The sequence below is a fragment of the Charadrius vociferus genome, unplaced genomic scaffold (assembly GCF_000708025.1).
Source record: "Charadrius vociferus isolate BGI_N301 unplaced genomic scaffold, ASM70802v2 scaffold218, whole genome shotgun sequence".
Lineage (NCBI taxonomy): Eukaryota > Metazoa > Chordata > Aves > Charadriiformes > Charadriidae > Charadrius > Charadrius vociferus.
In genome coordinates this window covers 2,331,118-2,357,285 of record NW_009650084.1, presented here as the reverse complement: position 1 = coordinate 2,357,285, position 26,168 = coordinate 2,331,118, and the positions used below count along the sequence as shown (strand labels likewise).

Genomic DNA, 26,168 nt, shown 5'->3' with positions numbered 1-26,168 from the left:
ATGTGTTTTAGTCCACATGCTTTGGATTTCAAACCTTTTGAAAGAATGAAGTGGGCAGGACCTTAAATATTATAACGTTTGCTGGGGTAGGGATGGAAAATTTTCTGTGGGATACAGCATGCCCACAGGCAGGAGAGGTGGATGAAGGCACGTTCAGAGCTGGTCCTGAGTTCTTCTCATTCAGCCGGGAACCCTTCTTTGGCCAAACGGGTTCCAGCCGCCTGGAAAACAGCAAAAAGGACCTGGGCACTTCAGTGCTATTTCGCTGCTCGCTGTTTGCATTCCAGTGCAAATATATCCACTCGTAATGACTCAGACTCATTTAGTCTTCTTGCAGCAGGTTGGTGTGTTCTGGCTACTGGGCCCATGTGTCTAAGGGCCAACTGGCACAGTGGGGATCCCCTTTCTCCTCCCCGATCCTGCAGCCTCCATGGGATGGTATGAGTGTGGGTGCTCCTTCCATTGGCACCACTGCCAGGGGTGACAGAGCTTGCGCCACAGCAGGTCCCTCTGGCCTTTGACAGGCGCTAGGCTTGGTCCAAGAGATGGAACATCAAAACATGAGGAGACTTAATGGTATAACCCAAATTACTACACCTCAGGGAGACAAACTGCTCAACTCTGTTGTGTAGTTTTCACAGTAACATCAGAGGAAGACAGCTGCTACAGACCAAATAATTTTTACTCTCTCTCTGACAAAGGAAAACTCAATCATTTTTATGTGTATTACAGGGTTTTCCAGGATTTGATGGTCCACCAGGTGGCTATGGTCCTAGGGGAAGCAAGGTACTGCTTTACTTTCATTTGCTAGAAGCAATAAACCAGATGTCATTTTGCTTTCTTTTCTTTTCTTCCACATCATAACAACTGTGTTTGTCATCATTGAAATCGCTGAGATTTCTTAAAAGTCATGTCAGTGCTTTTGAAAGCTTGTTTCTTTGTGTTTCATGGTCATACCTTTCCATTTTAAAAGAAATTCTCTAGAATAGTGTGCTTAGATGTGATACTTCAACTTCTGTTAACAGGGGGAGCCAGGCGAGGTCGGTCCTCCAGGACCAGTTTCCTATTTTCCTTCCCGCATCCCAAGGAAAGGTACGTTGTCTTTGCCTACATTGCTTATCTCAGCTCTGTTTTACTACCTTCTACATAGATCAAAAGCATGAAATCCTGAGAAGTCAGCTCCTTAAAAAACTGTGGTTTGCTGAACTGTTCCAGAAGGTATAATTCCCTTCCAAGAGAGTGCCCTAATCGCCTTTTTGCAGGCAGGTGGCTTCTTTGTCTCCTACTGAAGCTGGATTGCTATACAAAAGGCATCCATGCATTCCTGTGTCCACAAAGAAACAAGAAAAAAAGCACGTGACTTTGTTGTCCAGTGAAAGGAAGAATGGGAGAGTCTGTCTTCTGTGTCCTGTTTCAGAGACTCTAGATAAAGCACAGCAATGGCAGCACAGCAGAGACCATTCTTATAGTCTAATATTTAGAAAGAAAAAAATTTAAAAAGCCTTGAGGAATAGAAGAGAATTGTTTTTTTTTTTCCTTTTTTAAAATGACGAATTTCCTTTGTAGTCTTCTCACTTGGCTTGTAGCACCTGCTGTCAGCTGTCCTGCAGAGCTGTGGTGGCTCTGGCTGGCCAGACTGGAAACACAGAGAAGGTGATATCAGTTTGCCAAGGCCAAAACTATTCCAGTGAAGGTGCCAGCAAACAGCAAGGATGATCACATGCCATTGCCCTAGCCTGTGTCCTCATACTCTTGAGTTTACTAATCTTGTTGAAAGCCAGAGGGTCTGACAACGAATGGTTCCCTTCCTCCCAGAGGAAGGGGGCAGGAGGCCCAAAACATTGTTGAAATCACCCCGAATACCCTGCCAGGCTTTTAGGAACGGGAGAAACTGTGTAGAGAGAGGAGGAAGCAGGCAGGGGGCTGAATACACCATATATCCTCTAAGTATCATTTACCTTTGACAAAAGGACAATAACTTTCTGCAGGCAATAGCTGGCTCCAGGCAGATGCTTTTGGTACTGGAGAGCAGAGGAAATCTCACATGTCATACATCTGTTATAATGGGAACTTCTTGTTGGGAAAAGGGGCTCTCCACAGAGAGCTGGTCTTCTGCACTTCCCAGGAGCAATGTAGCTCTAGTGGCATATTAGTAAGAGCTGAGAGATGTTCTCCTTCTTCCCGGGGCTTGGTGGCTCCACACCATTCCTGTCACAGGTCATGCTTAGCCGCCAGGTATTTGGGCTTTACACGCATCTCTCAGGTGTATTTATTTGTTCAGACTGAGGCAGCATGAGGTAGCAGGTTTTCGCATTTCTAAAGCTGCTTTTAGGAAACAATTGTAAATTCTAACATTCTGAAGCCCTTGAAGTTCGTCATTTTTACTTTTTAAGAATCAAGCAATCTGCAGTGTAACACAAGTCAGCATTTAGGGGTCACGAACAGCATCACATTAACGTGTGTTTTGTGGAACCGTGGATGTCTTTCAGGTGCAAGAGGTGATCCAGGCTTCCCAGGTGTTTCTGGACTACAGGGAGACCCAGGAGAGGAGGGAGAGCGTGGGCTGCCTGGTCTTCCTGGATTCTCTGATGGTAATATCCCAGCAACATATGTTCCAACAGCTTAACTTTAGAGCAAGTTTCAACTGACACGGGGTTGGGGTGGGAGAAATATACATGCAGACCGTGGAATATGCAGTGCAGCATGGCAGATAACTAACTGTGGGGGCAAAAACTGAGAGGAGCATTTTGCTTCACCCTTGATGGGGCTCTGGCAAAAACAACTGAAGTAGAGATGATGACAGAGCCTTGCTTCAGTAACTGTTATTGATTTGCTCAAGTGAAAAGTGCAGTTACTATTTTTGGTCTGTGCTAAATATCTCCATTTTTTCCTTGCCTGCTAGATGCAGTTGTGTAAACTTTCCCTTCTGCTACATTACAGCTTTTTGAGCAGCGTTGTTAAGAAATTGTTCTGAACTTCTTCCCTGGTTCTGTTTCAGCGGATGGGGATAAACCAGGCTTACCTGGAGAAATGGGACCAAAAGGTGAAAAAGGTGAATTAGGATCTCCTGCTTATCAGGCAGGCCCACCTGGGTTCCCAGGTAAACACGGCACACCAGGACTCCGTGGTCCACCTGGTCCCGCTGGAGCCCCTGGTAAGTGCACAGAGTGATGAGGAGAACTCACAGGAACATCTTTGCTTATTTTAAAGATAGCTGTTGGCAAGGCAAAGTGAGAAAGTAGATTGAGGGAATGAAACAAAATGGGTAGCAGGAAGGACACACAGGGGAGAAGTGTTGTATGCTCATCAATGAAGGAAAGATTTACATTGTTTTTAGATGTTCCTGGCAACATCTGAAAGAAAAGGAGGTCTGTTTTGGGCTGGGGGAGGGATATGGGGATCAGGATGGTTATGGGGCTGGAGCATATGACGTATGAGTGTTTAGGAGTGTCTCAGAGAGCTAGATTTCTGCCTTATCCCGGAGAAGAGAAAGTTAAGGGGACTCTTTACTGCTATCTTCCTCTGCCTCTCAGGAGATCATAGGGAAAATGGAACACAGAGAGCAACAACTGGTTGCCCAGAGAGGTTGTATACTCTCCATCTTTGGAGATATTCAATACTTAGCTGGGCAAGGCCCTGAACAACTCGCTATAACTTTGAGGTTGGCCCTGCTTTGAGCAGAAGGTTGGACCAGGTGGCCTCCAAAGGCCACTTCTGACTGAGATCGTACCGTGCCTCTGTGAAAAGCACCACACTGCAGTGCAAGAGCAGGAGTGGACAGAAGGATGTGAAGGAGGTGATCCAGAGCAGGCGGTCTGTGGTACTGCAGTGTGGGTTGTGCTGAGCAGAGGGAAGCAAAGGAATTCAGAGTGAGAGAGAGCAAAGGATGGCAAGGATCATCTGCCACAGCAGATGGAATTCACTGACAAGTGGTGTGGGAAGCTGTGAGAAGGAGGAGAGAGGAAGAGAACAGGGGGTAGATTACAGCAGGCTGGGCTAGACAGTAAATGACATTAGGGAAATGGAAAAGGGAAGGTGCAGCTCAAAGGAATAGGGAGGAAAGAGAGGAAAAGTAAATCTACAGTAGCTTAATTTATATTTTTATTTAATTAAAATTCTAGGTTCTCTCTTTGGATTAAAAGGACAGGAGGGAACGCCAGGTAGATTTGGCTTGCAAGGTTTCCCTGGGCCAAGAGGACAAAAAGGACCTAAAGGTAGGTTATAACAGATAACCTGATAGATGATCTGCTGTTATGCATTGTGTAAAGCTCCCGTGGTATTTAGTCTGAGTTTATTGAACTATGACATGCTCGAGGACCAATTAATTTGATCTGGGGCTAACACAACAAGGAAGCATTGTGTTAGTTTCTTGTAAAAAAAAAAAAAACAAAAAACTTTTCTCAAGTATTTGAGAAACTACTCAAGTATTCTCAAGTCTATATATAAAATGGATACAGCTGAGTATCTATTTATTGTGACAGAGCATTCTTTCTTCTCTTTGCAATTCTTTCCTTAGGCGAAGAAGGGGATTGCAGTAAATGCCTTGTGGGTGACGAACTCAGAAGGGGCTCTACTGGCCCCCCTGGTCCTCCTGGCTTTCCAGGAACCCCTGGCCAGCCTGGGAGGAAAGGAGAACCTGGTGATCAAGGACCGCATGGTATTCCTGGCTACCCTGGAGCAAAAGTGAGATACTTGTTTCTTTGTTTCACAGTTTTATATGCCTACTAGAAAAAAAACACCAAGCTATTCTCCATCAAAAAATGATGAAAAGTACGGTTTCTTTCTTTCTTTGCCATTTCAATAGTTTTCAGATTGTTGTCTACAAAATACCGAAAGACAAAAATTGGTAGGGTGGAGGTAAAAATAGGGTGTTTTGAGAAGAGCGAAAGAGTTCCAAATAGTCCAAAAAGTCCACTTCCCTTTTAAAAAAAGCTGTTTCAGAAGACCCCTTTCATGCAGCTGTAGTACTGAGTATGATCTGACCATCTAGAAAGGTAACAATTCCAGTAGTTCCTTAAGGTTGTTGCTAATAAGGTGCCTATGTCAAACGGATTAAATGTAAGGTTCTTGTTTACAATACATTAAGTCTTCCTAAAAACCACATTCAATAACCCTGAGAAAAGGGCTTTGCTCATAATTGCTTGCTTGTTATTCACACTTAAAGGTGCTGTACTATGTGGTATGCCAACTGCGTCATGGTTCCTCACAGTCAGAACTGACTTCAGGAAGTCACATCTCTCAAGAATTTAGAATAAAATATTTGTAAAGATGACCCAAAACTGGTTTTGTTTATGCAAAGATGTCAGAGCAAACATAATGGTTTTAGTCAATGCTTTAGAGTCTTCTGAACATCAAAAAAACAAACTTATTCAGAACTAACTGAAGTTTGGGATTTTTTTGAAGTAAAGTAAAATAAACTTTGACATGATTGTGGGTGTCAAAAAAGCAGAAAAAATAGATTTTTTTTCCTGAAAATTCAAAATACTTTTCTGAAAAGTTCCACTTTCTAGAAGTCATGAAAAAATTGACAGAAATATTTTCAAGAAGTTCAATGTTGAAATTTCATTTAAAATTTTGCAAGTTCTGCAAGGTTTTTTACCTCTGAAATGAAGAATTTCAATTTCTTAATCCCAGAATTTAAGTTACTGTAGAAGAGACGCTAGTATAGACATATACAAACATAGCATAGCATAGCAAAATATCACTCAGCAGCAAAGCCCTGACTTTATCTCAGCTTTTTGTCTGCAACAAATTCAAAGTAAAACAATTTAGCTTAAATACTCTTGGTCCATATTCTTAGGCAGAAGTGACTCCATAATTCTTTGAGCACGTTCAACAAATTACATATATGGACAATAAATATACTTAATCTAGATCAGTTATATATCAATTTAATGAAAATAAAACTTTATCCAAAGCAAAGTGTATTTTTTTTGTGGAGAAAGAGAAAATAGAAACAGCTGTAAAACAATTTTAAAACACCTGTGTGCTAAATTGCATTATACACAACAATTTTGAAAACAAAAAATAGTAAAGTGAACATCATACTATTAATGCAGTTATTGCTGAAAATTTTTGCAGTTACATAGTCAGTTAAATAGTTCAGCATTATATTAAGCTTCTGAGATTTCTTTTGGCCTGCAAAAACCAATGTCCAAAAGAAACATCTCTACAGCAATGCACAGATGTGGCTTCACTGACCATTAAAATGCAGTTTTCAAATATGGCTGGGTAAAGCACGATCCGTGTACTCAAATTTGGTCTCCCCCGTTACACTTACAGAAGCGTGAACGTGTATTCTTGAGATGACCTGCAGCTGACATACAGTTTCCACACATGCTTTTCTCGCAAGAAAATCTTGGGGAATGTCAGTAAAAGGCAGTGATGTAAAAGGCATACTATTAAAAAATTTATGGCACAGGAGTATTTTAAACAAAAAATAAATATGTCGGGTACATCCCTTTCATTCAGTGTCTACCCTGGAATTCAGCTAGAGGAGACTAGGGAAAACCTAACATGCGTGGTTTATATTTTAGTGAGCGTGAATGTAATTACTCAGAGCTAAAGCTAATTGGCATAAAATAGTGAATGGTAAATTAATCTGTAACCTCTGGGTTTTGGCACCTGCATGGGTTCAGTCCTGTGACTGAAGGGCTCTTGGCCAGAAGCTAGCAATACCGCTTTCAGGTGGGCTGTTCAGGAGGAGAATTCTGATCCAAAGGGTCAGAAATACCAAAGGCTGGTCTTTAGCTTCACCACAGTTTGCCTTTGCAAGAGAGGAAATCTCCGTCCTTGGAGCTTTTTAAAGCTTGACTGGGCAAAAGGCACTGAGCAACCTTCTTGTAGCTGCAAGAGGTGGGTTGGACCAGGCACCTCCAGCTCTCCCTTCTAATCAAAACCTTTCCTACGGATCTGTGGTTTGGGGCAGGTCATTTAATCACTCTGTCCTAAGTTCTTGTCTCTGGTAAATGAAGATGATGCTACTTTTCAGCCCCACAACAGTGTTGTGAATCACAATCCACTGCCAGCTACAAGGCTGTCCTCTTTTGTAGTGGTGGGCAGGAGGAATTGCAGGTCAATATAACCCTGAGTTTTGTTTCCATGGTGCCAAATACTTGCTTACAGCAATTTCCTTAGTGGCTAACACTGAGTAATTTACCGTGTTTTCTCCAATGCAGTTCTCCAGCTGCAGTCATCTGCAGGACTTTAGCTCGTGGAATGCCACAGCTCTCCCAATGTCATCCTCATGCAGAAGCTCCTCTACCATGCTGCATAGACCTTGATCCTAGTTAGGGAATAGTAATAAGGATTCAGGCACAAGAATGGGTTTACTGAAGAGGAAATAATTCACAGAAAGTAACAGGAAAGCAGTAAAATTTAAGGAGACTCTTTTTTTTTAAGCAGGACAGTGGAAATACAAATCTTGATACTTACTTCTTAAGTGGTTCTGTCTTTTTTTTTTTGATGTCTGTAACACCAGGGATTTTCAGGTCAAGATGGATTTCCTGGACCAAAAGGACAAAAGGGAGATTCTTTATACATAACTACTAAAGGTAGAGTAAAAATTTGTCATGTGTATTTTGCCATTATTCGTACCTTTCATGAGAGATTGGTCTCACAATAAAAGGTCATCTTTAGGCACCAAAGGAATCCGAGGAGAACCTGGGCTGCCTGGTATCAGAGGTGAAGATGGTTTCCCAGGTAGAGATGGATTAGATGGCTTACCAGGACAGCCTGGCCTTCCAGTAAGTAGCAAATACAACTAAGTCATTTCCACCACACTCAGTTACGTTTAATTCTTAGGCGTTATGATCACCGGGCTGTCCTTCTTCCACAGATAATGATGCACAATTAGACTGGCTTTGCTGGGTATTGATATATCAAACATCGGTTTTACTCTCAGGGTGTTTAGAACAGTCTTTCACTTTTATGTCCACGTTATTTAAACAACTAAGTAGTAGTGTATAACCCACTTCAGCCAGCTTGCTACTAGTGGTTACCTTGTGATAATTAGTGGTTTATTAGTGACTCCTAGCATTGTCTGAGAGAGATCCTGTGTGACTGAACTTCAACAGCTTAGTTATAACCGAGTTAAGAAAAAGCAAAATATACTACAACTTTACATCCTCAAAATGTAGGTTCTGTCCTCATATATATACTTGATAGCACCTCATCTAATTAACTGTAGCTGTCTATAAGTTATACAGGTAGTCTCAGATAGTTTTCTAAGCTACTCTGTAGGCAAAAGGAAAAGGTAAACACCTTACAACCAGAATTCATCCCGCCTATCATAAATGCTGTTTTGGACAACTGGGATGCTTTTACATCATATTTGAAGATGTACCAGAGCCTTATTGTCCAATATGGACCACAGTGGTTTTTACTACTAGTGAAGGTGGTACTTTCTATTACTTCTGAGGTTAGTTTTCTTGTGATGTTCATAAGATGTTGATTCAATAGTGTAGAAATATCACAAGAGGAACAGACAAAGAAAAAATCTGCCCATTTGGGTGCAATTTTATGTCAGCATTTCTCAAGGTCTCAGAAGTAAATGTCAAACCATCTCTAGCAATGCACAGGGATTCCCCCAAAAACACTTCAGCTTTTCAGAAAGGGCAGTAAGCCGCTCCATGGCAGTGATTCATATTGGCCAAGTGCTGTTCATGGGCCAACATTTTGAGGGAAATTCTCCCTCTAAGAGTGCTTCTGTCACACCTTTTCTGCCATGGGGTCTAAATTAAAGTCAGATTATTTCAAATATATTTTATTTGCAATGTTGATTTAAAGAGCTGGGGTGCAACACCTGAGGAATTACTGCCTATAAGGTGTTATTCATGAGAGTAGTTCAACTGTTTGAGTTTTGTTTGTTTCTCAGCAAAGTCAGGAGTCATCACCTCCATTCATTTCCCGCAGGGTGATGGTATTAGAGGTTTCCCTGGCGATCCTGGTTACCCAGGTGAATTAGGCCCAAAGGGCTTTCCAGGAGAAGCAGGCCCACCGGGTGAAGGATTTCCTGGTCCGAAAGGGTACCGGGGTCCTCCAGGTGACTATGGACAAGATGGAAACCCGGGACCTCCAGGTCTACCTGGTCTGCCTGGAGAGCCTGGCCAACTAGGTAAGAGACATCACTCTGTCTTACATCAAAACCATGGGAGATCACTACTGAATTGTGTGCAGCATCTGTACAGCACCACTGTTGAAAAGGTAGCATTTGGTGGGGGTTATGTGGGTAAAAAGGGATTGCTTGTATTAGTTGTCCAGAAGTCATAAAGAAGGAAATACTTCAGAAGTCCCAGTAGTTTCATATTGGGTATTGAAAAAGCATGAATTAATGTGTTAGTGCCAGCAAGTAACATCTTTTAGGTTTCAAGCAGTTGGAGGCAATGGAGCAGTGTCCTACCATTGGAGTACTCACAGGTGGTTTTCTCTGGTCTTCCCATCCAACACAATCTTTTAATTGACCAGAGAAAATCACATATCCATCCTTCAGAGCTTTTCATAGTATCTCTGCAGCTTTCTGAGACCCTTCCAGCATAAGAATGCCAGGGCTACATTCACAAAAGCTCAGGCTCAGAGTTTTATTGCTCGACTTTGAGGTGCCTGGCAGAATATTCAAGCCAGAGCAGGCACCTGACAACCTTACACAGTGCAGGGACACGTAGCCTCCTAACTCTGGCAGGGTTAGGTTTCAGGCCTGGATCTAATATGGATAGAGTCCCAGTATGTTAGAGAAAATAGTTTGTGTTGTATGTATGCATGATACATAAAAGAATACATTACATTATCTGATGTTGTAATAGACATTTTGGTTAGAATTGAGAGCATTTTACAGTTTTTCTCTTTTAAATAATAACTGTCTTTTCCCTTTCCTTGCTCCTAGACTGTGGGCAGGTCACTGAAGACTTTTCTAGAGGAGATGGAACTGAGCCAATATGGTCAGGTACTCTACATACAAATGGCTTGAATATCTTTTAATATTTAGTCTTACACTGCTCTTAGGGCTTGATACTTTCTTTCTGATGACTGCTTTGGATGGTCTTGATTGTAAACTATTTGAACTTCAGGTCACAAATAATCACGCACATACTGTATGTAGCTCTAAAGTAATTTAATCAAATTGAACATATTCTAAAATTATTGCACTTTTAGCTCTGCAATTCAGAAGTTCTTTACTTCATTGTGTGTTTATTGTGACAAAATAATGATTACTGTGGAATCTATGACAACAGTCCCAGAAATTAGGTGCCCAAGAAAATGTAAGCAACTTTTTCTAAAGAAGAACTTTGAGTGAAGATTTTCAGTGCAATTTGACATGTAAAGAAAACAACCCTTCATTTGTACAAAAAATTGACATGATTGCTTCAGGGGCTTAAATTCCCTATGGAGAAACAAAGTGTCTCTCTTAGTCTGAAAAATGCAGTCATCCATGAGGTTGGACTACCCTTCCCATGCTGGTCTAACTGGAGCAGCCACCATAACCCCTGTAAAATAGAAGAGCAGCTCTTGAGGTGGAGCTCAGCTTTAGTGCCCCTCTGAAAATGCCACCCATGACCAATTTGGTTTTTTTAATGACAAATAAAACTTTTTTTTTTTTTTAATTAGGGTTTTGCCTGTTAATTTCATTCCCCTGCTTTAATGAAGTTATCTCAACTGCAGGCGCAGAGCTGATGAGAAGCAGCATATGAGCACCCATGGTATGACTAACCCTCTTTGTTTGCAGGCGCAGGCTGTGTGAGGCCACCAAAGGGATCCCAAGGCAAGCCAGGACTGCCAGGAGCCACAGGTAACATTTTGCCTTCACCTTTGTTTCCCACATACACTACGTTTTGAGGGAGTTCTTGCCAGATCGATTAAAACTGAGCCTTAGCAGGCAGCGAGTTTTAGAAATAAAAATGGACAGCGTTAACTTGAAGCCAGCAGAGAGACCTAAGCAGCGTGCAGCCCAAGTGGCTGCACCATTCCTGAGCTAATTTTGCCTTTGCTAATGAGAGTCAGCCATGAAACAAAAGACAGAAAAGACAGCCCGTTTGCTATTCTCCACGGGCAAATAAGTGAGCGTCTACAAGTTTATTGGTAGAGAGTATACCAAGGTCTCTCAGAGCTGACTGGACGCCTAACAAGGAAAATCCTGCCCTCTTGAGAGCAGGGTGATAAAAGGTTGACATGGAGGACTGTGGCAGATTTATTCCTCCTCTTGTGATACACAGATTGCCTTCAGCAAGCATGAGCCTAAAGTCTTTAACACGGCTCGGTGTAATGGTGCAGGTTGTCTGATGCAATGCGGGTGGCTGTCTGTAGCCATGCATGCCTTCCTTGCAGAGCTGGTCCGCCCTAGCCCAGAGGGACCATCTGGTGATCCTGGGCCTTCCCAGCACTGAGGGTTCCCCACCTCTTTCCAAAAGGAAGAGGAGGAGGAGGTGGGGACAGGGTCTGAAGGACTGTGAGAGATGGAATTGAGAGAAACACCAAGAAGGTGTGCTGAACGGTCGTAACAATTGACCTTGAAGACAGAACCTCTGACCAGCGCTGGTAGTTCCTATAAGCTTATGTACTCCCAGCCTAAGCAATAAAGCTGTTTTTCAGTAAATCCTTCTCATCGCCAGTTGGTAAAGGTACTGACAGAAACCATAACTGGGTCCTTCAGAGTTTGGGAACTGTAAAATTAACGATGCACCTGTTCCTGTGCCCCCTGTGCTTTAGCCAAGGTCGGAGATCTGATTTATAAATTTTAAGGTCAAGCTTTTTTTTTCCAGCACAAGGCATATTATGGCATGGATGGATTGATGGACTGATTTATCACAGACTAATGGATCCTAAAAGGGAACTTTTTATCTCTGTTGAAAGATGATGTATATCTCTGACCTGTGTTTCCTTAGTCCTAATGCCTTAGTTTGCTGTTAGGATCAATGCTTCTGAAGGTTGTTTTCTTTGCCATCTTTGTAATTTTTTTTCTGAGGATGATGATTTTTTTATTCTTTCATTCATATGAGCTTGAAGGTTTTTCTTGCAGCAAATACAGTCAGATTTATCTCGTAGCTGTAAGACTGCTGTAACACAAGTTTTCATGTGTTTTATATTTTGTACTCTTGGTTAGCTCTGTAACAAATCTTTCTCTGTCTTTGTCAGCTTATATGCTTTAGTAATTTTAAGATTTGTTTTGCATGCCTTCACTCCAAAAACTAAAAAAGGCCCCTTGCTGAGCCCAGTGCAGGACTCTGTTCGTATCCACCTTTCAACCTGAAGCAGTCCTGGAGCTGGAAACCCAGGAGGAACAGGACACATTTTACAACTTTATGCAGCTTCTTGGTGCCATAGCTCTGTCAATCTAGTTTCCTGCAGCATCATTCCTACCCACATTCTCCTGATTGACACAAAAGCACCAACACCTCCTTTAAACAATTTTCATTGCCTGCTTAGAGTGATGTGATTTTGTCCACAAGATTTCTTGCAGCCTTTTTAGCCAGGATGGAGCTCTGCTGTAGACAATCAAGCCTCTCAGTGTCCTAGGTGCTGGTAACACCCAGAACATCAAGCAAGGAGTCATCTTTTTAGTCTCACAGCCTTTAAAATTCCTGGCCACATACACAGCCCACCCTGAGTTACATCCTCGTTTTTCAGTATTCCCAAAACCTACATGATTGCTTTTGAATAAAATGGGGGGCTTTTGTTTTCTGTTTCAAACGTACAGCTAAAGCACTTGTGAACTAAACATTGGTCTAAAATACAAACTTTTTCTTACTACTGTTTGTCACAACATGTGAACACTGGCTAACATCGCATAATGAGTTACTGAAATATGTGGTAAGCAGTGGTTGCATTCTCCATCCACCGCCTTCTTTCTCTACCATGGCTTTTTAATTAGTTCAGTACTGAACAGAATGAATGAAAGTCAGTTATTACAGATGGGAAACAAGACCAAGATGTTATTTGGGTAAGGCTCATTGAGACCTGAAAGCCCAGGGTTTTTCCTTTTAATTGCTTTCTGAGAAGTTATTGTTCATATAAGGGAGAGAACAATAGTCCGGTACAGCACTGGGAAAATGCTATTCACACTTCATTGGCTGTTTATGTGGATCTTATTTGTGGTCTTTTTAAAGGTTTCCTTCTCCCCTTCACAAATAACAGCTAAAACTGCAAAAAATCATGGTTAAATAATGGAAATTTAGAAAACTAAAGTGGAAAACTTATCAAAATTCAAGTGATATTTTCCTTGGTTTGTCATAGTTAGAGGTGGAGAGAAACTTGCTCGCAGTCTAATAAATAAAGGAGTTGTAACTCATGGTGATGCTAAGCAACAACACTTAAAATGTTAAAGCATGTTGTTGACCTTCAAGCTTTAAAGAGTTCAAGGAGGTGGGGAGGGTAGGGAAACAAAGCATTCCACAGGAATTATTTTCAAAGAACTTATCTAAAAATCTTGGTCTTGGAATACAATGAATTAACGACTCATGTAACAAAACTACTGCATGGGGGGGAAAAAATAAATAATATGATTTTATAAACTTAACAAAAGAATCCTATGAAATGCTTGCACTTTTTTAAACGTTAAGGAACAGTTATATTTGCCCTTACCCAATTGTCAAATACTACATCACAAGGAAGTGAGGTCTCATTTTACCTGCCAGGACGTAGTTTGGTATGAACATGAGTTCAGTTCCAGAGGAACACTTTTTCAGGGCACAACCTGTCTTTTACTACCGAAGCTGCAGACCTGTACTGTTACAAATATAGTAAGTAGGCTAGTTAATTTGTATTGCATTTCTAGGATGATTAGTTCTAACCTTTACCCTTAATTTCTGTTCCATGGTTATCTAAACCAGTCTGTTCTTGTTCTGTGATCAGTTTAGCAGGGAAGGGAAAAATTTGTCCCTCCTACAGCATCTCATTTGTGCCCATTTCTGTTGAGCATTCTTCTTTGACATTGCCTTTTGACCTTAAGCTAAAAGCCTTAATTTACAAAATATTAAGTCTCCAAAGTCTGTGCAACTAATTATTTTCACCCTAGTGGTCTCCATATCATTAGTCTTTAAGTCAGGTTAACCCATATTTGTAAAGGCACTTTGCCTAAATTTTTGGTCCACGTCTTGGGATCCTGAATACTGCTAAAAAGCTACAGGATAGTCTCATTAAATTTTTTAAAAAGTTTCATCTTTGCATCCAGAAACACATCAGGATCATATTTACCACTACCTTTTCTTACATTATATGCACATTTCTGTTTTGTTTGTTCAGATCACACTTTCTTAGTTTCTTTTATATAATTTAGGTGCAAAAGGTGCAAGAGGATTCCCAGGTGATCCAGGTCCAGTGGGATACCCAGGGCTAAATGGTACACGAGGTGATCCAGGTCGAGAAGGATTCCCAGGTCCTCCAGGTATCTTGAAATAATTAGTTGTTCTTTACTTTCGACCTCTTCACTGCTGTCACTGAAACACAAAAACTTGATTGCAGATACATTTTCACTTATCTCCCCTTCCATGTTCAAACAAGAAACTATTATACAAACCCGCTACTTTTCAGATCCAAAAGGATTTCCTGCAACTTCTATAATGCTGAAAAGTAACATAGATGCTAACCTTTTAAAATCTGCTTTGTAGTGCAAAATTATAAATGTGACACTAAAAATTCATGAAGTTCACATAGAACTAAAGGAAGTCAGTAGCACAATATTTCAGATTCCAAATGGAATATACTCAGAATGATGACACAGAAAGGAAGACAATACATTTTCTATGTTTTTCTATTTAACTCTTTCCAGCATTAGTATAAATTATACTGGATGCACATACAAGGAGAGTACTGGCTACTCACCTTGCCCATAGGCAACTGTGTTTCCAAACAGTGTTTGCAAGTATTCAGTGCCTGTCATATTTTATGCTAGTCTGTAATAAGTACAGATTAAATCCCAGGGCTTCTGTATCTCTCCAGAGGTTCCAGGATGTCCCAGACACATAAATTGTATATGTAATTGATCTGTTTGTAGATAGTAAGTCAGATGAGCCTAAAATAGTGCCACTGCACACACGTATAAGCTGCAGTGGGTATGTTCATGGATCATCAGTCAGTCCAGCAAGTTACTGCCAGAAATTACCACTTCCCTGTGGTTGACCGAGTTAATTTGGTCAGGGAAACGTGCACTGAGTTTTTTATGTAGCACAATTCAGAAGCAACTTAATTTAGGAGCTCTTTAGAAATTCTCTCCATCTATCTATTTTCCAAGTCCTAAATCTTCACAGATACCATAGTGCTGCAAACTTTCCCAAATCCAGTGCCCAGGTGCTGATTCACCCTAAGGCAGCACACAACCTGGAAGTGTTCTCTAGGCTCATCTACGGCATCTGTAGAAGCAAAAGAAAAAGCAAAAGAAGAGTTGATGCATGTCCTGGTCAACAGGCAAGGGATGCTCTGTGCAGAGTAGGGTGGGACCGTGGACCTGTATTTCCCCTGCTAACCTCTGCAGAGTGCTCTAAATGCTAAATTAGGGTTCCCACACCATATGGTTCTCAGGCCACAGGGTGGTGAGCACTCAGAGCAATTTTCTGCAGTCTTCCATGCTGTCTTTCACCAGTGCTTGGATTTAACTTCCTGTCCAGGTCCTGTTTCCCAGTCCGCAAGAAGCCCTTCCCCTGTCATTTGTGGTAATGGGGGCTTGTGCCCTCCCTGTCATTCACCTACAGGGTGGAGGACAGGGACGGTGATGCTCCTTCATCAAGAGCATGAAGCGATTGGCGTTGGTCCCTAGAGATGTGCGGGGAATAGCAACTGCTATGGATCAGTTGTGGATCTTTTATCACCGAGGTACTGGGTATCCTGAGGGGTCACCTGTAAGTTCTGCCGATTTCCACATTTGGTCAAATGTTCTTATAAATGCTACATGGTTTAAAAACATTTATGTAACACTTTGTTTGATTCTACAGGTTTCTGCTAAGAACTAGGGGAAATTACAGTAATATAAAAGGTGTTATGATGGTGTGTCTAGGATTTGAACTCCAACATTTGTAGTGAACCCTCTGATGTCTAATCCTCGTTTTATTTATAGGTTTTACTGGGCCCAGGGGAGACAGGGGCCTGAACGGTCTACCTGGACTGCAGGGACACCCAGGCCTTACAGGAAAATCTGGTGCTCCGGGAGCAGCAGGACCAAAGGGCTTTCCTGGTGACGTTTTAGGAGCAGCAGCAGGTTCCCGAGGGGATGCTGGGCTCCCCGGCTTCCCGGGGTTGAAAGGCGCTCCAGGAGATCAAGGAGTACCGGGAATTAGAGGTAACAGCTGCTTCAAATAAAGAAAAGTTTGAATGTGATTTAAATGTAGCCAAATCATAGAAATGTGAGTAGTAAGAGACCATGTTAGGACAGGTTGGAGGTACTGATGACTCCACCGTCAAATCCCAATGCCTGATGATGTCCCATCCCTTCCCTGTCTACCTCAGCTGTTACTAATATGCCTGGCTCCTCCAAACACCTGGAGATCCATTGCTTGTGACCAGCACTCCTTCACATTGCGCTACATGAAACCACCTATGATAGGATAGCAGAGAAACAGATTTTGCTCATCTTTGTTGTGTTCAGATGTACTGCTAATTTTTTCTGCTGTAGTTAAAGGAATGGTGATGTAGTTGTTATCCTGATTTTTCACTTACATACTGCGTAATACTGAGATGGTTTCCCCTGGCTTTGCAGAATAGCACATTGCACTCATGCAGAATTTTTAAATTTTAACTAAGAGGACACAATGTTTAGTAAATGTTAATAAGCCTTTTTACCTGGTCAGATTTAGGCACTCAGGACCAAGAAAAAGGTAACATTAGATACTTATTCATAACTTTAGAGCGTTCATTTTATTTCGTTATTTCACAGAGCTTAAGAAACAGACTAAACTCCCTACAGAAAACAGAGAAAACCATAGTTTCTCTACAAAATCTGACTTTGACACTCTGAATTCTCTGGAGGACCTTCAAAAGCACATGTGGGAATCAAGCATCCCCTGCTACACAGTTTCAGTAGCATTTGGACACATAGTTAAATTTAGGACTGCTGATTACCCCCTTACCCTGTTGTAGAAGTAAGAAAGGAGCAGTAATTTTGTGACTAGCTCAAAGCATGGAGGTATATCACAGGAACTTGTTTTGGAAACTCTTCTCATGATTTTCAATAGAAATTGAAAAAAAAAAAAAGAAAAAAGAAAAAAGCAAAGAAAAGCATCATCTTACATGAGTTATTGGAAGTGAGCACAGCTGGTTTCACCTTCAGAACAGCCCCAGAGTGAAGGAAAGGGATGAAAGCAACTCTGTGGCACTTGTCAAGTTTGAGAAAAGGCAGCAAACATCACTAACACCTCTGAAAAAGGGAAGAAATTCATGGTAAAATATGGATAGAAAAGGAAAAAAAAAAAAGCCTGACTTTCTACCTTCTTTTAAGCATTTTTGTAGAACTAAGTTTTCAGTAATAACAAAAAATAAGTACAATGGAAAGGAAAAGCATTACTCAGTTGTCTGCTCTTGATTTATTTTACAGTTCTGACAGAATGGCTCCAAAAAAAATGTGAATTTTTTTATGAGTCACAGCTTTTTAGTTTTATATGAAGTGGCTAATGATTCCTTTCTATCATCTATGCCACTTAAACTTCTTGCCCCTCAGAATAGACAGCTAAAGCTTGTATTCTGTTGTTGAGAAAACTCACCTTACATGACCTCAGTTATAAAGCACACTTAACTGGTCAAGCCAACAGACCTACACTGATGTAAAACCTGAATAAAAAGAAGCAGATCTACTTGGCCTGGATTTTAAGTGCCATGTACTTTTGAGGTCTTGTACGGTGCTGCTTCTCTAATCTGAATGGAAAGCAGGCATTACTTTTTAATCTTGACACCCCCTTTGCTCTTACATCATCAAGATGTAGAATCAGAGCCTTTTTGCTTAGGAATGTCTATGAATCTTATAACAATGCTTTGTAACAACCTCACTTGAAAATTTCTGAACAATAATTCCTGCTTAACACAGTTTAGAAAAGATACAGAGCATTATTTCGGTGGTTCAGTCAGCTGCTTGATTCAATTCTTACAAAGGTGTATAGGATAAAGAGAGAGATCAGGAATTACAGAATTATTGGGGTTAAAAGTGGAGACATCTGCTCCATCTCTATCCACATAGTTCCAAATTGCTTCCATTCATCTGAAAGAGCCAGTCAACCTTTCCGATGCAAATATTGAGATCAGTACTGCTAATGTCAATTCTTTGAAAACTAATGAGCAGTCTTTTAATTTGTTTTTGCTGTTCTCATTGCATTTTCAGAGGAAAAACATACCATGAAAGACTAGTGCATACACAGAAGTGATATGTAATAATCAGCTCTCTAGATATTTATGCTCTCTAATGCATAATTATGGTATTTTAGGAGCGGATGGTAACCCAGGTTTGCCAGGATCCAAAGGAGATCCGGGGCCACAAGGTCTCCCTGGTTTGATGGGATTGCCGGGAACACCAGGAACGCGTGGATTCCCAGGGCCACCAGGAAACCCTGGGCCAGATGGCGGGCCTGGATCTCAAGGACTTGTTGGTGAGGAAGCGTTACAGTCCTGTGTCACTCCTCCTGCCAGTTCTCTATGGCAGGGCAACTGTGTGGTTTCCACAGGGGAAAGTTAAGCTTGGGGTTGTGGCACATGCCATGCTTTAATTCCTAGCCAGGGAAATGGCAGTAGTCGTGCAGACACTGCGATTGCAAATCATGCTGGTTTCACAGGTGGGAAGTAAGGGTGATGATGATCCACACTGGCAGAGCTGCTGCTTTTCCCTCTATAGCCACCTACCAAGCCAGGTCAGAGCTTGCTGGTGGCAGACTGGGAAGAAGGAGCTACCAAATGGGAGTAGTCTTATGGAAAAGGGGCTTAATTCTTAGATTAAAGGGGAGGGGAAGGTCCTTTTGGGAGTGGGTGCAGAAGGAAGCTGGTAGTGAGGCTGGTTTGCGTTGATGAGCTGCTTTGTCTTTATAATAATTTCTGCAGTTTTCTGCTGAAAAAAATCCTGATTTCCCCCCCTCAACACGAAGCTGGTAGGATAGCAGCTTTCTCCCTCTTGAGCTACCTTGTATGAAATCATCATGTATGTCCAAACACTTACTATTCTCCCTGTTTGCATGTTCACTTGGCAGGTCCACCTGGTGCTAGGGGAGAAGATGGTGAGCAAGGTTTTCCTGGCCCCGTGGGCCTGAAAGGTCTGTCTGGTGACAAAGGTGAAACAGGTTACCCGGGATTACAAGGTGTACCTGGCGTGACTGGTCCCCCTGGCATAAGCGGAATGGATGGCTTTCCAGGAGATAAAGGTGAGCTCTGGACAGCTGCTTTGAAAAAAATAATGATGTTGATTAAAGCTGTTCTGTGCTGAGATGAACAGGACACATTCTCTGCTGGCCTACCTCTGTTTAAAATAGAAGAATTAGGGTCACGGGCCTAATATATTCCAAAATCACTGTCTGTTTTCCCCTGTGTTGTGCTTGGTGAAATGCTAGCTCGTGACATGCAGCCCTATTCAGAAGGGCAATGGCTGTTTTAGTTCTCCTTTTAAAAAATATACAGTATTTACTCTTCTGTCTCTCCAAAAGTCTTTCTCTTGTCCCAGTCCCACTGGCTCTCAGTGAAATTAAACAGATGTTTCCCCAAACCTCTGCTGTAAATTTTTTTCAAAGCTGGCAGGTGTGTACTGAGCAATGCCAGACATAAGGCATCAATGTTGACTTTTACCAGGATACTAACATTACGTACAGAGAAGGCAAGATTCTCACTTGCCAGCCACGAAAATGCTATGTATAATGCAAGTTGTCTACATCACACAGGGAGTTTCAACAGGATTCAACTACACCTGAAGCCACGTTAAACACAAAGAGGGGGTGCATGCCTAAAAATGCATGTTGCAATTTCATTAGTTGGAAAGATAGGACTTTTTTCCTAGGACAACTCTGGAGCTCTGATCAGCTCTCACTGTAGAAGAATGAAGAACTATTTGCTTGCATGACCCATGTAAAACAGCATCCTCGTGTTTAGGAAAGAGGAGTATGGGAATTTTTGGTGAAAAAGGAACAGCCAGTCCTAGACCCATGATTTGTATCTCTACACGTAGAAGAATGGGCTGACTAAAAACCTTATGTGGAACCAGGTACCTTTCTCTAGCTTATCTGTAGTAGAGGGGTTGAATTGAACATTCAGAAGAAGATACTAAGTTCTGGTCATATCCACAACATCTCCTTGTGGCCAGTTGAGGCAGTTCAGTGTACCCCTGCTCTCGTCTACCTCTCAGAGAGCTTGGGTGCCTGATCTAGGGGCTGCAGACTGCCCTAGGCATCAAAGCACCCAAAAATAGGTACGGCTGCACTGTTTTCATGCTGTTTTAGTCATGCATTGCTCGTTCACATTTACTTAGCTTGCAGAAATCTGAGTGAAGTAACAGTTCTCTTCCCTTTCTTTCTTTAAAGGCTCAAGAGGTTCACCTGGCATTGATGGTTTCAAAGGCATGACTGGCCTAAAAGGAAGACCAGGCATCAAGGGAATCAAAGGAGAATTTGGCCCGTTTGGGGCACAGGGCGATAAAGGCGCACAGGGCGCACGCGGCTTTAAAGGTATTTGCTTATGGGTGGTAGCAGTGTGTTTGCTTTTCACATCTGGAGAACTATTTTACATGGACACAAAGACAAAGAAGACACATTTCTCGCATGCTAAATTTAGCTCAAACATTCCTCCACCTATTTCACACATGGGCCACTGGCTGAGAGAGAGGCCTGGATTTTAGGCTCAGGGAAAGGTTACCTCTTTGTGAATCTTTACACGTTTAAGGTTGGAGACAGACATCTCATTATTCAGCTGAGCTCAGACAGTAGCACCTCTGGGTATGTGCGGAACTCAACAGAGCATTTTCCCAGGAAGCATAAGGTATTTGGGGGAAAAGATTCAGATTTTGCTCCAGTTGCGCTGGAAAGCCACTGAAATACTCAGAAAACCAGGCAATTAAGTACTTGAAAGTCAGAAACACATCAGTTGATATAATCGTCAGTGAAACTAAAACTGCAACTCAGTCCTCTTTTCTTTGCCTACAATTACCTTTAAATACACGCTTTACCACAAGGCCAAAACTTTCTTTCTAGGGACCCTGAGATACGTACTTAAGGAAAACCAATTTGCAATTCAAAGGTTGCAAAACAGTGCTCCCAGTAATTCAGGGGAGGTCTGAGCAAAAGGCAGGTGTGAAAACAGTCTCTGCAAAGAAAAGTGCAAATATACTTCTTGGTGAAAAAGTAGAAGATCACAGAAGACAAGTCTGGGTGGGGTTTTTTTATTATTTGGATATTATTTACTGATGTTACCATAACCTTTAAATCAGGAAAAGGAACAAAATAACTGGTAACAAATCCAAATGCTTTCTTTCACTGAGGGCTTTTTGACTGAGAGTTTCCCTTTCACTGGAACCAACCTACTTTTCTGTGCTTTCTCCAGTGTGCTTTTTGTAAACACGTGATACCTAATTGATCTGCTGAGAGGTAAATTATCTATCATTGGGTCCAGCTCCCCAGGATTATACATACAAAAGTTTAACTCGGTTTTCATGTTTTCTTATGCTTGGCTGTTCTGCCGACACGTTGTATTGACACAGGTAACTTCTTATGCAAATGGATTTTCCATAGTTTGTGCAAGATTATCTATTAATCCCTTTTTGCTTAATTCACTCTTCTGTTCGCTTTTTCCCACGCAGTGCCGCTGACTAGCTTTTTGTAACATGGCTGGGTTTTTTACCCTTTAGGTGACCGTGGGGATCAAGGCCCCCCAGGAGAACCCCCAAAGATCAAGCCCAGCATGATGATGGAAGTTAAGGGTGAAAAAGGAGATGTTGGAGAAAGGGGCACGAAGGGATTCTTTGGCTTAAAAGGTCAGTGGTCACAGCAAAACAAAGCAAGCGCATTCAGGACTATCGAGCGGTGTCTTTTCTCAGTTACCATATTAAATATTCCCCAGTCATCACACCACTGCGCTGCAGCCCCCCCAGCAAAGGCTCTGGCAGCAAGAGCTGAGGTCCCAGCCGCGTTTCAGAGAGCCACCCCTGAGGAAAGCTTTGTGGGGTTATGTCGCATGTCTGTGCTGCCTTTTTGTACCGGCGCATCATGGTGCCATGTTTCAAGAAGGCCACTAGCAGGAAAACTTCTCACAAACAAGCAACTGTGTGTCAGCCTTCCCACCATTAATAGCTTAAGTCATCTTTATTTTTCTTCTTCCTCGCCTGCAGGTAGCAAGGGAATGCCAGGCATCCCTGGAAAGACAGGCACTCCTGGGTCCCCTGGGCATCCCAGCTACGTGGCCGGTGTGAAAGGGGACATTGGCGCGAAAGGGCTGACGGGTCTGAAAGGGTATCCTGGTCCAGCCGGCTCTCCTGGCATCAGAGGCTTCCCTGGCAGCACAGGAGGCAGGGTGAGTTCATGCCCAAAAGGGAACAGGGGTGTCCTTGTGCTGGCATTTGGCTTCTCTAAGGAGCGGCATTCAGCCCTTGAAATTGTGCTGAACAGATACAGTGCAAAGATAAAAATGCAATAAAAATTGAATAAATAGGTGAAAGAGTTTTGCTTGATCCCTCCAACTTTCTTTTCTCATTGGGAGACATCCAAATTTCAGGAGCCAGCTTTTTGCCGATGAGGACCCAGGCAGTTCCATCTAGGTCTGCAGTCCCGTTGCCGTAGCTGTTGTTAAAAAATATTCTCAATGCTGGGCTTACTCTTCCCTTTCTCCCAGGACTGATGGTACCACTGCCAAAAACTACTCACAGTCACTCACCTGACAGTGAAAGGGTCTAAGAATCTCAGCTCCTACAGGGTAATTCACCGTGATTCACTTTGGGTACAAAATAAGTTACACTGGAAGAAATACACTCTTACAAAAGGCCTGAAAGTTGACTCACAGCCATCATTTATTTAAGGAAGCAAAAAACTGTGTTCCTTTCTCGGGTAGCTTTGCCCTTAGATTTCAGTAGGACTTTTTCCTAACCAAGGAGTCTCTACCATATATGTGTACTAGGATGTTCTCAATTTCAAACTTAAGTCTTTGCAAACATAAGTTGTCCCTTGGTTTGTACTGGTTTGGTTTAACTAATTTCAGCAAAATGACTTTATAAAGTACTATGGAAACTCAAAAAATGGTAAATTGAATAGCCTTTTTTCAATATTTCCAAACTGTGCTGTTTGGAAGGTTGAATAAATCCTCATCCTCATTAACTGATACCTGTTTTCAATCATATGATAGGGAGAAAAGGGTATTCCAGGAATTTCAGGCCATCTTGGTACTCCTGGCTCACATGGTGAAATAGGTGAGTTTGTTCTCTTATCTGAGTGCTCTTTGTATTCATTACCCATCAAATGCTCAACATGAAGTTCTGAAGAGTCTTAGGGGGTCTTCAGTCTTAAAGAGTCTTCGTACAGTCTTACGGAATGATATTGTAAATGTGGGAGGCTGTGAAAAGGTTAATACTAGTAATTTCATGCAACATGTACTGTCCATGAATAAATCCTTCTATAGCAGGGAGGGCAGCTGTTATAGAGACTTTATGTTTTTCTGTCTTGAACTTATTCCTCTTTTATTCTAGAAAGATAATAAGTACGGAATTTTGCCTCAGAATTTGCAATTCCTTTGAAACAACACGAAATACTGTTTAAATTAAAGCCTCACTGCCAACATGTTCATTTTTGCTTGAAACAGGTGAACGGGGAGATACTATAAACTTACCAGGCATGCCAGGCCTTAAAGGGGAAATCGGTGTGCCGGGCTTAACAGGTAATTACTTCACAGTTGCTCTGGAGGTATTACTTTTCACATACTAAAGTCCACAGAGGAAGGGAGGGGGAGCTTACCATGGCCTCTTAATTGCTGTGCTTTCATGACAGCTCCTGAAGAGGTTCATCTTTTCTTTGTTGAAATGAGTATGTACCACGTTTACCTCTTCAGCTGAAAGTACAGATATAGCAGTAAACGTCAATCACATGCAACTCTAGCAAACATTTCTATGTAATTTTTTGCCATTAATGACAAAAGGAGCAATATCAGGCCATGATTATGGAAGATGGGATAGCAGAGTCAGGTCGATTTTGGATTGAGTTGGTTAGGTAATGTATTAAAATTTCCCTGCACATGCAGCACATTTAAACATGGATGTCATATTCCACATAATTTGGGGAGTACTTTCAAAAACAAATGTAATGGTGCTTTGGCCAGTATGCTGCAGACATCTAGTCATTCTCCCAGATTATGCAAGCACCCTGACTAGAAGAATGTCTTTATGTGGCAAGACCAGGACCTATTCAGCAGCCAACTTCACATTATGCTTGTTAGCTTGTATGCTTAGGGTCGTATAGAGATTATTAAAAGAATATACTGGTTTTGTGGTTTCCCAGGCACAAGAGGAGGCGCCGGACAAAAAGGCGAAGGAGGTGATCCTGGTTTCCCTGGCATTGAAGGCCTCAAGGGCACGCAGGGTGTCCCTGGATCTGTGGGACAGGAAGGTAAAATATTCTTTTTAATGCTCCAAAGAATAAAACTGTTTAAGAAGAGAAAGAAAAAAAAATCTCTTTTCCCTCAAAAGAAAGTAATTAAGTTTTTTAATATGTTGACCATTCTGTAGTTGGTGGATGTGGAACTCGTGGAAGAACTTATTAAGAGGAAATTTCAAAAGCCTAACTCTGCTTCTTACCAGTTTTACCTTTTTTACAGTGATCATGTGTCCAAAGTATTGTATTGCTGGCATACTCAGGTATTCTAATGGTGTCTCAATACTACAAGGAGGTGGGCTTTTCAATGCTCTTTTCTGCCATGAATGAAATCAATATCCTCCAGGACCCAGTTACTTAGGAGCCTTTGAGCCAGACTCGTTGGCCCACTGTACAAGAGTACTCTGGCTGGTCGTAAACTTAGGGCTTAAGAACATGTCTTATTGCAGGAGGATCATCAAAATGCTCTTTCAGAACAGTTGCTCCACATTTCTCTTATAATTATAGGCCTTAGAAACCCCAGCCAAGACTCGAGCAGTTTCAGTAGGTACTTCACTGGGAAACAGTTCTTTTCGGATCAGCTTTCCAGTCAGAAAGGCAAAACAGATGCGGCAGAAGGGGAAACAGAGCTGCACATAAATGAAACTACTTATTGTAACTGGCAATAGAAGTAAAATTCTCATTATAATAGGAGGAGCCCACTGTATTTCTGAGGTTGTCAGAAACCTGAAGTTTGTAATGAATTGTTCTGTTCTACCTTGCCTCTCCTACCTTTGCTCTCCAGTTTTCTTCCACTTGGATGAGCGGTGCAGTGTCCTGCAATGACATTAGGAGGGGAAAGCCTTCATTTTTCTACCTAGGAGAATGAAGGTAGCACAAGTCCATGTTTTGGACTATTGGTTTTAAGGACACTCATGAGCAGTGATTCATCGTTGTCGCGCAGGTTTGCCAGGACTGGTTGGCCCCCCAGGGCAACAAGGAAGCCCCGGGACGCCCGGATTTCAAGGTCAAAAAGGAACTCCTGGCTGGCCTGGCTTACCAGGACAAGCAGGTATTCATACAGCTTCAGCTATTCAGTCATTCCAGCGCGATCGATGGCTATTGTTCCTTTGGCGTGAAGAAGAAAGGGGGCTTTTTGCAGTTCAGAGTGGCAGAGTTCCCTCTAGTAAACATTTAAAAGGCATAAAGTCCAGGTGCATTAACGAAGACTCATGTGGTTGCTCTCTGATTTATGGCTTCTGAAGGACTGCTGTCTGCTGAGCTCACTTTAACCACTGGTGACCTCCCCCAACCAGGAAAGCAGTTTTCAGGAAACATTTTCATTTTTCATGACAGCTGGGAAGAAAAAAAAATAATAATTTAAAATGCAGTAAGATTAGTGATACACAGTATCAGAATATTATGATGTGGCAACAGATAGCAAACAATATGCTTGTCCTACGTCATCATCAAAAACTGCAAACTGATCCAATGTCTGATTTTAAGGATAGACTTACGGCTCAGGCAGAATTCTGCTATCAAAATACAGGTGATAGTTTAAAATGAAGCTGTTTGTATCACAGGATACAGAATCTCATTGGTTGCTACCTAATTCCTTAATATATTAAGTAAGCAGATTTTTTTCTACAGTACAGCCAGGAATTGCCCTGCTTTTAGTAAGAT

At 41.9% G+C, this 26,168-nt stretch overlaps 1 protein-coding gene across 1 annotated transcript in view; it reads left to right on the top strand.

Annotated features, from left to right (window-relative positions):
• COL4A2 (collagen, type IV, alpha 2) overlaps positions 1–26,168 on the top strand; it is a 165,993-nt gene that overhangs the window by 128,581 nt on the left and 11,244 nt on the right. Inside the window, exons 17-38 of the mRNA XM_009892158.1 lie at positions 733–786; positions 1,026–1,092; positions 2,490–2,591; positions 2,999–3,154; positions 4,122–4,214; positions 4,517–4,683; positions 7,481–7,553; positions 7,639–7,745; positions 8,914–9,115; positions 9,881–9,940; positions 10,721–10,783; positions 14,267–14,374; positions 16,040–16,261; positions 18,393–18,554; positions 19,146–19,316; positions 20,463–20,606; positions 21,782–21,907; positions 22,262–22,443; positions 23,269–23,332; positions 23,722–23,796; positions 24,414–24,521; positions 25,450–25,557. Of these exons, the coding sequence (XP_009890460.1) occupies positions 733–786; positions 1,026–1,092; positions 2,490–2,591; positions 2,999–3,154; positions 4,122–4,214; positions 4,517–4,683; positions 7,481–7,553; positions 7,639–7,745; positions 8,914–9,115; positions 9,881–9,940; positions 10,721–10,783; positions 14,267–14,374; positions 16,040–16,261; positions 18,393–18,554; positions 19,146–19,316; positions 20,463–20,606; positions 21,782–21,907; positions 22,262–22,443; positions 23,269–23,332; positions 23,722–23,796; positions 24,414–24,521; positions 25,450–25,557 (2,614 nt within the window). The remainder of the gene's footprint in view (positions 1–732; positions 787–1,025; positions 1,093–2,489; positions 2,592–2,998; positions 3,155–4,121; positions 4,215–4,516; positions 4,684–7,480; positions 7,554–7,638; positions 7,746–8,913; positions 9,116–9,880; positions 9,941–10,720; positions 10,784–14,266; positions 14,375–16,039; positions 16,262–18,392; positions 18,555–19,145; positions 19,317–20,462; positions 20,607–21,781; positions 21,908–22,261; positions 22,444–23,268; positions 23,333–23,721; positions 23,797–24,413; positions 24,522–25,449; positions 25,558–26,168) is intronic.